Raw genomic sequence first — 14,530 nt, forward strand, 5'->3', positions numbered from 1 at the left:
ACTGAAATTTTTAATCCATTGCGATTTTATTCTTGTTTATGATGGAAGAAGATAGTCTAGTTTTATTTTTTTTACATGCATCTTTTCAACTTTTTCCAACACCATTTATTGAATACACTGTCTTTATCCTATTCTGTGTTCTTGCCTCCTCTGTCATATATTACTTGACAGTTTTTTATGGGTTTATATCTGGGTGCTCCCTTCTGTTCCATTGATCTATATATGTTTTTCTGCTAGTACCATGCTGTTTTGATTACTATAGCCTTGTAGTATAGTTTTATATAAGGAAGCATGATACTTATAACTTTATTCTTTCTCAAGATTGATGTGGCTATTCAGGGTCTTCCATATAAATTTTTTGATTATTCTAGTTCTGTGAAAAACACCATTGGTATTTTCATAGGAATTGCGTTTAATCTATAGGTTGCTTTAGGTAGTATGAACATTTTAACAATGTGAATTCTTCCTGTGTATGAGCACTGTATATGCATCCACTTATTTGTATTTTCTTTAGTTTCTTCAGTGTCTTATAATTTTACGAGTACAGGTCTTTTGCATCCTTGGTTAAATTTAGTCATCGGTATTTTTTGGATGCAGTTGGAAATAGGATTGCTTTCTTAGCTTTTCTTTCTGAAAGTTTAGTATTGATGTATGAAAATGCAAACAATTTCTTAATATTTATTTTGTAGCCTGTTATTTTATTGAATTTCCTTGTCAGTTCTAGTAGTTTTTTGGTCAGATATTTAGGGTTCTCTATATTTTCATGGCATATGCAATTAATAACAATTTTGCTGCTTTCAAATTTGGATGTCTTTTATTTCTTTTTCTTGTCTAATTGCTGTGGCTAGGAATTCCAATACTATGTTGCATGTTGCATAAGAGTGGTAAAAGTTAACGCCCCTGTTTTCTTCCTGATCTTAAGGGAAAAGCTTATAGTTTTCCCCATTACTTTCAATCTATATGTTTCTTTTGATAAATGGGTCTATTACAGACAACATATATATGATCTTGTTTTCCATTTAGTTATACTCTGTCTTTTGATTAGAATATTTAAGCCATTTACAGTTAAAGTGATTATTGATAGGTATGTATTACTGCTTTTTTATTGTACATATTTGTTATTTTTCTTCTTAAAGAAGTCCCTTAACATTTCTTGTAATATTGGTTGGTGATAATGAACTTCTTTAGCTTTTTTTTGCATGGGAAGCTCTTTACTTTCCTTCCATTTTAAATGATCGCATTGCTGAGTAGAATAATCTTTTGCTTTTCATCACTTTGGAATTTTTCATACCAATTCCTTCTGGCCTGCAAAGTTGTGTTGAGAAATCAGCTGACAGTTTTTTTTTCTTTTTTCTTTTCTTTCTTTTTTTTTTTGTATTTTTCTGAAGCTAGAAACAGGGAGAGACAGTCAGACAGACTCCCGCATGCACCCAACCGGGATCCACCCGGCACGCCCACCAGGGGCGACACTCTGCCCCTCCGGGGTGTCGCTCTGCCGCGACCAGAGCCACTCTAGCGCCTGGGGCAGAGGCCAAGGAGCCATCCCCAGCGCCCGGGCCATCTTTGCTCCAATGGAGCCTTGGCTGCGGGAGGGGAAGAGAGAGACAGAGAGGAAGGCGGGGGGGTGGAGAAGCAAATGGGCGCTTCTCCTATGTGCCCTGGCTGGGAATCGAACCCGGGTACCCCACACGCCAGGCTGATGCTCTACCGCTGAGCCAACCGGCCAGGGCCCAGCTGACAGTTTTATGGGAGCTCCCTTGTAGGTAACTTTCCTTCTCTTGTTGTTTTTGAGATTCTCTTTTTGTTTTCAACCTTTGCCATTTTAATTATGATGTTTCTTTGTGTGTGGCCTTTCTGGGTTCACTTTGTTTGGACTCTGCACTTCCTAGATTGTGTCTTTTTCTTTCACCCAGTTAGTGAAGTTTGAAGTAATTATTTCTTTAAATTAGTTCTCAATCCTTTGCTTTCCTCCTTTTGGTACCCCTAAAATGTGGATGTTGTTATATTTTATTTTGTCCCTGAGGTCCCTTAAGCTATTCTCTCTCTCTTTTTCTTTTTTAAGGGGAGAGGAAGGGATATATTGAAGCAGAATCCCACATGTGCCCTGACTGGGATCCACCTGGCAACCCTATCTGGGGCCGATGCTTGAGTACTGAGGTATTTTTAGCACCTGAGGCACATGTGCTCCAATGGAGCTATCCTCAGTGCCTGGGGCCACACTCGAACCAACTGAACCACTGGCTGCAGGAGGGGAAGAGGGAGAGAAGGAGGAAAGGCACGGGGTTGGGGAGGAGAAGCAGATAGTCACTTCTCCTGTGTGCCCTGACCAGGAATTGAACCTGGGATTCCCATACGCTGGGCTGACGATCTATCCACTGAGCCACCAGCCAGGGCCTATTCTCTGTCTCTTTCTCTCTCTCTCTTTCTCTCTTTTTTTTTTGAGAGAGAGCGAAAGAGAGAGACAGATGGATAGATAGGAAGGGAGAGAGATGAGAAACATCAACTTGTAGTTGCAGCACTTTAGTTGTTCATTGATTGCTACATGTTAGGAGCTACAGAGTGATCCGTGGTTGGTAGCTCCCGTGCTGGGCCTAGGTATGAGTGGGAGGGGCCAGGCTGTGTCCTGATGCCAGCTACCGCAAGGTCCAGGCCTTGGAAGGTCAGCAAAAGGCCCAAGGTTCCCTGCAACTCACCACTGCCTGCGTATTAGGCTCAGCCATCGGAAGAGCCTCATGATGTACGTGAACTATGTGAAGTAGATTCACAGGGAGTCACCAGGTAAAGGCAAGTGGTCTAATAGGTTAATACAGAGACAGTCTAGGCACAAGTGCCCATTCTGAGGCCACTCAGAAAAGTATGCACTGAGGCCAGCTGCTACCTATCTGGGACCTGGGGACCTTTGCAGTGGGGCGTCATCAGGGTGGAGCCAGTAGAGTTCATCAGGCTAAAGCAGATTAATATTTGACTGTTGAAGGGAAGGCTCAACACAGGAATGGTGGTGCTCACCGAATGTGTAGGAAGATGGCCCTTGCCCTGAAGGGACATAACTCAGCCTCTCCTTGTGTGTGTCCAGCACCCGCTGAACTCGGCCGGAACTCCCCAAGAGTTTAAGAAAGACTGTTATGTGAGCATGTGCTGGTCACCACTGACAGAGCCTATGGTTGTGCGTGACCTGGACAGGGTGGGGCCTCAGAGAGTTGCCAGACAGAGCTAGTGGAGCTCCTCGAGCCAGTGCCCTGTGAGGCAGGGTGGCCCTGATGCAGGACAGCGGTGCTGGTAGGGTGAATCGGGAAGACCGCTCTTGTGCTGCAGCCATACAACTCAGTCTCTTTTTCTGTGTCACTGGCACACCCTGAGCTTGCCCTGAATACTTCGAACATTTTTAAAGAAAGACTGCACTGTGGGCCCAGGCTGGATGCTTTTGGCAGAGCCCAGGGCTGTGTGGGTGTTGGGTAGGGCATGGCCTCTGGGAGTCATCAGGGAGGGGCCAGTGCAGTTTCTTAGGCTGATGCTGTGTGGGGAGAGTGCTTTACCCAGGAAAGCTGGCTTCCATGGGTGGTGCAGGAGAGGGACTCAAGACAGGGACGTTGGTAGTTGTCTCTCTAGCCCTCTCCTCAAAGCCATACAGCTCAGACTCTCTGCATGCCTCTAGCACCCTCTCCGATACACCCTCCCTTAGCTAGAGCCCAGGGTGCATGTCTATGAGTTAGATTTAGTGCATTTTCCTTCTAAGAGGATACCTGGGTTTTCAGCAACCTTTCCTTCCACCTGGGAAGGTAGAATCCCTGCTCATTTTCACTGCCAGATGTTTCTCTTCCTGGCACTGGTGCTTTGGGCTAGGGAGCCCCACATAGGGTTGAGATGCCACACTCTTAGGAGGAGCCTCTGTAGCTGAGATATTTCTCTGGATTCTCGACTACAGCACCTGGGTGCAAGGCCAGCCTGTGCCTCTGCTTCCCCTACCAGTCTCAGTGTGCCGTCTTCTGTATATCTGTAGTCATGGGACTTGAGTTCAACCCATCTATCTGCACATACTTATCCAGGTTGATTGTCCTATAATTTAGTTGTAATTTTGATGTGGTCATGAGAAGAAGTGAGTGCAACTTTCACTTTTCTTGCTGTCTTAGATAAGTATTGATAAACTTTTACATGTCATTGCAGCTGTAGTGGCCAAGCTACTTGGAAATATTTTTAGAAACTTAAAGCTTGGTTTACATACTACTGATTGAGTATGCTTCCTATCTCACACTACAAATGACAGTGTTACTAAGCATAGAAACTTAAAATAAGAACAATTTCTAAAATCTACTGCAAGTCTTAAAAGCTCTCAGACCCTACTGGATGGCCACATTTTATCCTGAGAAAGAAGAAATTAATTTATAACATCAGTTGCCTTAGTGTTGAAAGTTTACCACATCTTGTTTTGTCTGCAGCAAAGAGAGACTTTCTGTTTCTTTTAAAACTCTTTTTAGAAGGAAAACGGAGTCTGTAAGTTTCTCTTTGGTTACATTATTTTTCTAATTTAGAGTTGTATTTATTTATATACATATTAAAAGGTAATAATTTGTAAGTGACTACTTATTTTATCATTGACCTGATTTGTCTGAACCAGTGATACTTTTTTTTCCTCTTTTTAAACAATATTTAATTTATAGTGTTAACATAGTTTCAAGTGTCCCACTCAATATAACACCCTCTACACACTGGAAATGCCTTAAAACCCAGCTATTCCACTTCTGGGAATATATCCTAAAAATCCCAGAATAATAATTCAAAAGAAGAAATGCACCCACATGTTCATTGCAGCGTTGCTTGCAATAGCCAAAATCTGGTAACAGACCAAGTGTCATCAATGGACAAATGGATAAAAAAGCTGTGGTACATTTACGCAATGGAATACTACGTGGCTGTAAACAAAGAAGGAAACCTTACCTTTGTGGCAGCATGAGTGGACCTGGAGATTATTATGCTAAGTGAAATAAGCCAGGCAGAGAGAGACCAGTACCGTATGATCTCATGTGTTTACGGTTTTGAAGGCTGGTTCCTTACTACAAATCACTGAATGAAGAATCATCTCTGAACTCTTCAGTTTTGCAGCCTGTAACGAGCACTGGTTCATCACACCAGACAGAGATATTGCTTCAAGTCATGTTTAGAGAGTAAGAAAATAAGGGAAAGAGCTGGCACACCCTTATCAACTCTGATGCTCATCTGCTACTCAGCTGTTGGTAAATTTTCATTACTGATGACAAATTGAAAAGAATTATTTATCAAATTTTTCCTCAAGTCATTTTTAGACCAGTAAATCAAAGTGGATAAAAGTGGCCGCTTGAGGCTTTATCTCTGAAATAATGGAACTGACAAGGAACAAGGAGATGACAAAGAAAGGCACATCAGCAAACCAGGGATGTTCGGTACAAGGGCAGGCTGTGGCAATGTCTCTTCATGTGCCCATGTGTCATCAGTATAGGACTCAAGTTATATGTGTGTTTGCTTTAAGGGGGTATACTGTTTCAAAGTCCCTGGGAAGCAGAATTTCTGTCCCAGTGAAAATACAGTGCTGTTCCTGTACTCACTAAAGCAACACCTAGTGAGTGGAAGGATCTATTTTATGCTAGAGATGTTTTATGTCAAAATGTTAAAAATAAATAACCTTAGACTTAAAAGAATAGGCTCATCTAGTGGAAAATTCATACATGTACAAATATCTCATGTTTTTAGCATGAGTCATAATTGAAACTAGTTTGTTCAATTGGGTTTTCCTTATACATTATATAAACACCAAGCACATAAATATATTGCAGATTTGTTTATTACTTTTTAAGGATGTCCTTGGCTTTATGTCTTGGGCTACCCAGTGGCCTCATATTGCCTGAAATATGAATATGACCTCTGAGCAGCCTCATTTTTCAGTTTCTAGGGCTCACTGGGCTCCATCCCCTCCTCAGGAGCCCGAGTGTGACAGTAGTCAGGCCACACCACAGCTCAGTCTTTCCGCAGCGGCATGGCTCCTCCGCTGGAGGTGCCTCCCAGCCCGGCCAGGCCACCTCCAGGGCCCTGCTGCCTCCGTGTCTGCCGGGGAGTGGGCTTCAGGCCTCCTCACTGCTCGGTGGCCTCTCCAGGTCCTCTCTGGAGCACTTGCACCACAGTGCTCCGCATCTTTTCCTCTCCCGCCCACTCTGTCATCTTCCCTCTGGAAGCCCTCCTGGGTTAAGCAGTAGCCCTAATGCCTCAGCCTCTTGTGGGCACTTCCTTGGCACCTAAAACCTGGCTTTTCTCTGTAGCTTCTTTGTCTTCCTCAGGGTTATGCTGGTGAAGTCATGGTGTATTTTTTCTCCAAGGCCAGTTCTAGGCGTCATCACCATCTCCTCTTTGAAAACCTCTCTCCCTTGGCAGTGTCACCTTGTTCTTCCTGGTTGTGTCCATGTCTTCTGACCTTCAGCTTATTTGCCCCCTTCTTTTCTTATGCCATTGCTCTCTCCCAGTCCCTGTTCTTTATGCCATTTACCTATCAGCCTTCCCCTCACCCTCTGAGGCCTCCTTACTCGGCTTTCTGGCTCGTCATGTAGGCCTCGAGCTGACCGCAGCCTTCATACTCCGGGCTTTCACTCAGTCACTCCCAGGCTACTTGCTCTGTTTTTCTTTTTCTTTCCTTTTTTTTTTCTAAGTGAGAGGAGGGAGATAGACTCTTGCATCACCCATACTGGGATCCACCTGGCAACCCCTGTCTGGGGCTGTTGCTTGAATCAATCGAGCTATCCTCAGCACCTAAGGCTGATGCTCAGACCAACTGAGCCACTGGCTGCGAGATGGGAAGAGATAGAGAAGGGAGAGAGGAAGGGGTGGAGAAGCAGATGGTCGCTTCTTCTGTGTGCCCTGACTGGGAATCAAACCTGGAATATCCATATGCTGGGTTGATGCTCTACCACTGAGACAACGAGCCAGGACTTTTTCTTTTTAAAAAAATATTTGTCTGCTTGACCAGGTGGCACAGTAAATAGAGCTTTAGGTTGGGATGCAGAGGACCCAGGTTTGAGCCCCAATGTTGCCAGCTTGAGTGTGGGCTCATCCGGCTTGAACACAGGCTCATTAGTTTGAGCATGAGGTCGCTGGCTTGAGCCCAAAGGTCACTGGCTTGAAGTCCAAGGTTGCTGGCTTGAGTCCAGGATCACTGGCTTGAGCACAGGGTCACTCGCTCTGTTGTAGGCCCCCAGTCAAGGCACATATGAGAAAGCAATCAATAAACAACTAAAGTGCCGCATCGAAGAATTGATGCTTCTCATCTCTCTCCCTTCCTGTCTGTTCCTGTCTCTCTCTCTCTATCGCTAAAAAACAAACAAACCAAAATTCATTTTTCTTTGGAATATAATTAACTTACAATAAACTACATATTTAAAATGTACATTTTTATAAGTTTTGACATAGGTATATACCTGTGAAACCATTTCTACTATCAAGAAAATGAACACAGCCATCACTCATAAAAGTTTTCTCATGACCCTTTCCCATCGTTCCCCACCTTACCCCTAAGTTCCAGGCAACCACCGATCTGCTTTTTGTCACCCTAGATTAGTTTGATTTTCTAGAGTCTTACAGAATCATGCACTCTTTTTTGTTTGGCTTCTTTCACTCATAATTGTTTTGTGATTCACCTGTGTTGGTACATATATTAATGGTTCATCCCTTTTCACTTCTGGGTAATACAGTATTCTATTGCATGGCTACATCGTAGTTTGTTTATCTGTTTATTTGTTGATAAACATTTGGGTTGTTTCTAATAACTGGATACAAGTGAAGCTTTGTGTGTATGTGTGTTTTATAAACATTTGTGTACAAGTCTTTGTGTGGGCATGTGCTTTCCTGTCTCTTGGGAATGGAAAGGCTGAATCATATAAAAGTATATTTAACTGGCAGACTATTTTCCAAAGAGGCTGCACTATTTTACAGTCTCACCAGTAGGATGAGAGTTCAGTTGCTCCACTTTCTTGGCAACACTTAGTATGATCAGTCTTTTTATTTTAGTGGTAATGGTAGCTCATGGTTTTAATTTGCATTTCTCTAATGACTAATGATCTTCAGCATTGTCTCATGTGCTATTTGCCATCAGTATGTGGAGAAGTATATGTTCAGTGGTATTGCTCATTTTCTAAATTGAGTTATTTGTTTTCTTGATATTAAAATTTGAAAGTTCTTTATTCTGGATTTAAGTGCTTTATCAGATATATGACTTGGAAATATATTTTCTCTATCTCTGGCTTCTTTTATTTTCTCAGTAGTGTTCCTCAAATAGTAGTTTTTAATTTTGATGAAGTCCAATTTACCAATTTTACTTTTATGGATTGTGTGTTTGGTATCATGTCTAAGGAATCATTGTTTAACCCAAGGTCACAAAGGTCTCCAGTGTTTTCTTCTAGGAGTTTTGTACTTACATGTTTCACATTTAGGGCCTTCATTCATTGGAGTCAGATTCCTCTGGACTGCTGCTCCCTGTTGTTTTTTATAGACCCTGTTGCGCTGGCCGGTCTGTCCCTGCTCCGCCGGCACCTCCAGCGGCTGACTACAGCCTCCATCCTCCTGGTGTGTGCGGAGGACGGAGGCCTCGCACAGCAGCACCCAGAGGGTGCTTCTCCGCGGTTCTGCCCTCCCCGGTGGTGTCCTGCCATTGCTGATTGACTGGTTTGAGGCATGATATGTAGAGGGAGTTTTTAAAAAATTAAAACTAAGAAAGAATTTTGTGATGTTTAATTTAGAATCAGATTATCTTTGTGAACTTGTAGCCTTAAAAAAGATTTTTAAAAGACTGTCCTTCTTTCTCAGGAGAAATAATTAAGTGTGGCAATTCTTGGAATTGAAAATGAGATAAGCAAGAAAATAGATTGAGAAAGTATTGGTGAATTGAGAAAATATTGATGAATGTGGTTCCAGTAAAGCCAGCAAAGCAAAATTATAGAATTTGGTTTTATAAATATTTAAACTAATGTGAGTTTTAATACTTTTAGTACTTTTCAATATTGAGTTCTTTGACTTTTCAATATTTTTTCAACATTTTAACATTCTGGAGAAAATTGACCATCAAAAAGATATAGTGGTATGTACACTTTTCCTTTCACCCCAGGCTCCAATAATGGGTCAGCTCAACACTGATACTGATTTAAAATTTTGATATTGTTCATCACGTATTTCTTTGCATTACTTTTGATTTTTAAAACTATTTCATTAACATATTTATCATGATTACTGAGTTTTTGTTGCCTCCTTAAATTTTGTGGGGAACCCTTACTCTTCTCATCTTAGTCCCAGCTTTGGTGTTCTTACTGCCTTCTCAAAAGTAGCAAGATTTACATACAAAGGATATCTATAAAATACAATAAAAAATAGCCAGTAGAAGTGAGAAGTTCAGGGAATCGTTTCAGCGAGTTAGATTTTACTTATTCATTTGTTCTTTTTGCGCGTGAATCAGTGTGGCGCACCAGTAGGGCTGACGAGGTGGGAGTGGGTGTGATCATGGTGTGGATGAGTTTTAAATCAAACAGGTAAGATACATAGAGGAACTTTTTGGAATTAAAGTGAAAAGGATTTCATAATGGTAACGTTAGAGTAGAAAGGGCTTTGCGAAGTCATGTTCTTAAGGAATGCCTACAGTGGCCAGGCAAGGCTCCTGTACCCCTCACTGCACAAATTTGTTTTTATTTACAAAGAGTTCCTAAATGTGCTTTCTGCATATCAGCCTCTGTTCTCAGTATTTATATATATTTACCTCATGTAAACCTCATTAACAATTCTGCAGGATATAGGTACTATTATTATCCCATTTTTCAGATAAGAAAACTCAGATAGGATGAGATTTAGTAACTGACCCAGGTTATACAGTAAGTGCAGAACCTAGGTTTGAACCCTAGTAGTCTTCCTCTTGAATCTGGCTTGTAATTGCTAAGCTGTACTGCTTCCCACGTACAGGCATTTCTGATTCCACAGAATAGAACAGATCACAGAGATGTAGGTTTTCCATCGCTGCTTTAACAATTTACCGGACTAATTTCAGAATGGCATTGGCTGTTGATGGAGATGAGTCAGTAACTCTGTATGTCTGTTTGTAAAGTCTGTCATTTTAAAATGCATTTTTCTTTTGCCCGGATAGGGAAGAGTGGATATAGGCAGCTATGGGTAGGCCAGAAGTCAAAAATAAAAATTTGGACCTATTCCACGAAGGGAAAGGACTGACAACTCCAGTGGTCAAGTGATGACCAGAAGAAAGTGTTACTGAGAATGTGTTGCAAGATGTCTGGGAAGAGAACTGTCTGTGCAGACTTCAGCCAGAGTCTCCTGAGAGAGGGAGTGTCTGTTGGCCCTGCAGCCATCATGAGGTCCTCATAGGCATATTGGGGCAAATGGTACGCTGAAGCAGACCAGACTTTGTCTAAGACTGCAGGAAGGTAGAGGCAAGGGCCCAGACACCAGCTTGAGGAACGTTGTGGGATAAAATAGTGCCACTGGCACAGGCACTTGAACCTTAGCTGTGAGAGAGCCCAGAAAGTCAGTGCTGGCTCTAGACCACACACTACTCTATATGGTTTGATGACGTAAGAAATGGAGGGGAGGTCACTTTAAACTTCTCTAGGTTAATCACAAACCAGTAGTGATTTAGTCTGTAACCTATCACAACAATGGTGAGTTTCTACAGAGCCCCAGTGGTAGGTATTAAAACAGTCGAGCTTCCTTCACGTAGTTAGGGATTTCGTTCTGGCATATGAATTCCTAAAGTGTATGCATTTAACTAACATACATGTATCTGGCTTTATATCTTGGTGGAGTAAATGTGATTTGATACCCATTATTTTCTCAAAAAATTTGATTGGAAAAAAGCTTCTCTTGCCCAAGGTTTCCAATATATATATTTTTTTACTTTGAAAGATTGTTTCCTTTTTTGAGGTTAAGATTCCATGTAGCAGCTACATATGACATTTATTTGGGGTTGCCAAGCCATCTCCCTACTAATGGCATGAACACATTTATAGAATAATAGGTAATATGATTTTTTTTCATCACAGGAGAGAATATTCTAATTATAGTGGGCTTCAGCACCAAACTTTTGCAGTTGACGTGTAGTTCTGAGTAAACCTTGATTCCACTCCTTGATAGTGACCAAAGAACTCTGCTAGAGGGTTTATTGATGGACCAAACCCATAAACGAGGTTCTCATTGCAAGGAAACATGCTGTCCTGAATATTTGTAAAACGTTCTTATGAAAATGTCATGAGCAATAGTTTTATATCATGTTTACTTTTAAAGATTTAAAAAAATCATTCATTTTATAGATAACGAGATTTTTGCACATAATCCACTGTGGTCACCTGTGTTTCCTTATAATCGTTTTGACCCTTTTAAAAGAATTTTGAAGAGATTCATACTCAAAGTACTTTTATCTTAAAAAGTCTCTCCTTTTGTGACATTGGTTTGCTTCTGAAAGTCAGCCTTCTTTTATTTTTTATCTTTTGTTATAAGAACATTTTTTTCTTTGTAAAACTGACCTTTTAAAAATAGATCTTAAATTTATATACTCCATTTCTAATTTATTGTTTTAAACTTTTAGGCTCAACTTTAAAGAAGCTTCTACACACTGGAAATTCTATTAAGGTATTTATTTTAGATGATGTGTAATGGCGTTTTTAAATTATTTTTAAGTTATTCTATAAAGTAACAAAATTAGGCCTCTTTAAAAAAACTTTAAAAAACACCATTTAGTTTTTATTTTTAATTGAGAAATTATATTTCCAGTATTGTTAAAAGTTTTGTTCTTACATCATAACTTACTGTGATAGTCATTAGGAGAAACTGTCTTGGGATTTGGAGTTTGGAGTTCTGTGTTCTAGTTTGGACTCTGGTTTGGACAGTTAGGGAACTGATGGCAAAGCTCAACTGCTCCAGTTTTATCATCAGGGCAGGGAAAGGGCTGAACCTGTTCCCCTCTGAGCTTCAGAGCTAACGTGCCTGATTCTGTTCCTCCCAGTAATTCTGGTGTTAAATTACAGTTGTCTCTGAATTATTTTTGAGCACCATTGCGTAGGAAAACAACAGCAGAGCCTATTGAATATTTATTTATTTATAGTATATTGATTTTGTAATTTATGTTAAAATTGGCTTATTTTAAAATGAATATGCCTTTTATAATGACATACCATTTGATGCTGGAATAAGATGATAACTAAATCATCAATGGCAAAAGAAGCCAGCCTAGCATGTATGCTTTATGGATGGTAGCTCAGTAAGTTATATGTGTCTTTAATAAGCTAATACATTTTTTATTTTATACCAGTTTAAGCCATCACAGCCACTTATACTTGGTATGTCAAGTATCTCGTACATGCTGAAAAAAGGCAAGCTATTCCTAGTTTCACAATACATTCCATATTTTGTCCCTCCTATTTTAATTAATAGTTTTACAGTTATAACCTATCAGGTTGTTACCTCATGTTTTGTATTGTCCTTATTATATTGAGTTACCTTAAATACAATTAACGTAAAAAATTGAAGATGTGATAGAATTTTGAAGAATCTTTTCTTTTAAATTTATTGTAAGTGGGAAGAGAGGAGACAGACAGATTCCTGCCTACACCCTGATTGGGATCCACCCAGCAACCCCATCTAGGGCCGATGCTTGCAACGGAGCTCTTTTTAGTGCCTGAGGCAGAAACTCCGTAGAGCCATTCGTAGTCTGTGGGGCTGATGCATTCATGGTTGCAGAAGGGGAAGAGAGAGAGAGAAAGCGAAAGGGAGTGGTGAAGGGTGGAAAAGCAGATGATCACTTCTCCTGTGTGTCCTGACTGGGAATCAAACCCAGGACTTCCACTGAGCCAACCAGCCAGGGCTGAAGAATCTTTTCTCATGTTAAGTTTAATATGATTTGGTTGGTCTAGCCAACCAAATAGATGATATTCATAAACAACAGCTCTGATAAGGGGTTAATGTTCAAAATATATAAAGAAATAACAAAGCTCAGCAACAGACAAGCATACAATAATCCAATTAAAAAGTGGGGAGAGGACCTGAACAGACCCTTCTCCCATGAGGACATACAAACAACAAATAGATATATGAAAAGATGCTCATCTTCACTAGCTATTAGAGAAATGCAAATCAAAACTACAATGAGATACCACCTCACACCTTTTAGATTGGCTGTCATCAACAAAACAGGTAATAACAGATATTTGAGAGGCTGTGACGAAAAAAGGAACCCTCATTCACTGCTAGTGGTTATGTAAACTGGTACAGCCATTATGGAAGAAAGTACGGTGGTTCCTCAAAAAACTAAGAATAGAACTACCATATGACCCAGCAATCCCTCTACTGAAAAACTCAACAACATTGGTAACACAAAGACACATGCACTTCATGTTTGTCTCAGCATTATCCACAGTGGCCAAGACATAAAAACAACCAAAGTGCCTTTCAATAGAGGATTGGATAAATAAGATGTGGTGCATCTATAACATATATACAGTGGAATTCTACTTAGCTGTAAGAAATGATGACATAGTGCCACTTATGACAACATGGATGAACCTTAAGAACATTATACTGAGTGAAATAAGTAAATCAGAAAAAGCTAAGAACTATATGATTTCACACATAGGTGGGAGATAAAACTGAGACCCATGGACATAGATAAAAGTGAAGTGGTTACCTGGGGGAGGGAATTGGGGAGAAGGGGAGTAGAGAGGAGGGGAGGAAAGAGGGACAGACATAACGGTGATGGAAAATGATTTGACTTTGGGTGATGGGCACACAATGCAATCAACAGTTTAAATGCTACAGTGGTGTTTATCTGAAACCTATGCATTCTTATTGATCAGTGTCACCCCATTAAACTTAATTTCTAAATTTAAAAAAAGGATCACATTAACAAAAGCATGAAAAATTTTTTTAATGTTATTTGGTTAGGTATACATAGAGCCCTGTCATTGTTTGCTTGATGCTGAACAGCACTATGCGTTCAGCAATGTCACCACTTATTTTACTGGCTTGGGGAGAGGACAGGTGTGAGCAGACATGAAGGTTTGTGCAGCAGAGTGGTGAGTCCACAAGCATGTCTGGAAGTGCACTGTGAAATCCACCATTCACGGAAGTAGCACTGTCACCTGTCCTGGTGTACTTGACTTCTTTGGGGAGTTAGCCAGACCTTTTCTTTCTTTTCTGGCCCTTCTCCTCCTCGTGGCTTTCCTGCAGAGCCTCCTGTTTGGCTTGAACACTCACTGGGCAGTCCCTCAACTGCCTACATTTGCACTCACCAATCCTTCAGTTGTGTCTGACATTTTTTTCGTCTTTTTTCTTGTTTAACTATTTATTGATGTTATCTTTTGAACCATTTAGGAATGTAGAAATGGAAGCACCTGTGTTTATGAATTCTTGGAATGGAATAAAGTTGAAAGTAAGTGTAGAGGAGGAAAAAGGACACGTCTGCCTCTATAGGTGTTTTCTACCTGTGACACCTACCATTCCAAGCACGGCGAAGTGTTGGGACAAATAAAGT

The 14,530-nt window shown here is 40.7% G+C and overlaps 1 protein-coding gene across 3 annotated transcripts in view; it reads left to right on the forward strand.

Annotated features, from left to right (window-relative positions):
- Window positions 1-14,530, forward strand: part of RALGAPA2 (Ral GTPase activating protein catalytic subunit alpha 2) — a 379,248-nt gene that overhangs the window by 77,870 nt on the left and 286,848 nt on the right. For all 3 annotated transcript variants that reach the window (XM_066386989.1, XM_066386988.1, XM_066386990.1), the window contains exon 5: window positions 11,591-11,634. In XM_066386989.1, coding sequence (XP_066243086.1) covers window positions 11,591-11,634 — 44 coding nt within the window. The remainder of the gene's footprint in view (window positions 1-11,590; window positions 11,635-14,530) is intronic.

Source organism: Saccopteryx leptura, chromosome 5 (genome assembly GCF_036850995.1).
Source record: "Saccopteryx leptura isolate mSacLep1 chromosome 5, mSacLep1_pri_phased_curated, whole genome shotgun sequence".
NCBI lineage: Eukaryota > Metazoa > Chordata > Mammalia > Chiroptera > Emballonuridae > Saccopteryx > Saccopteryx leptura.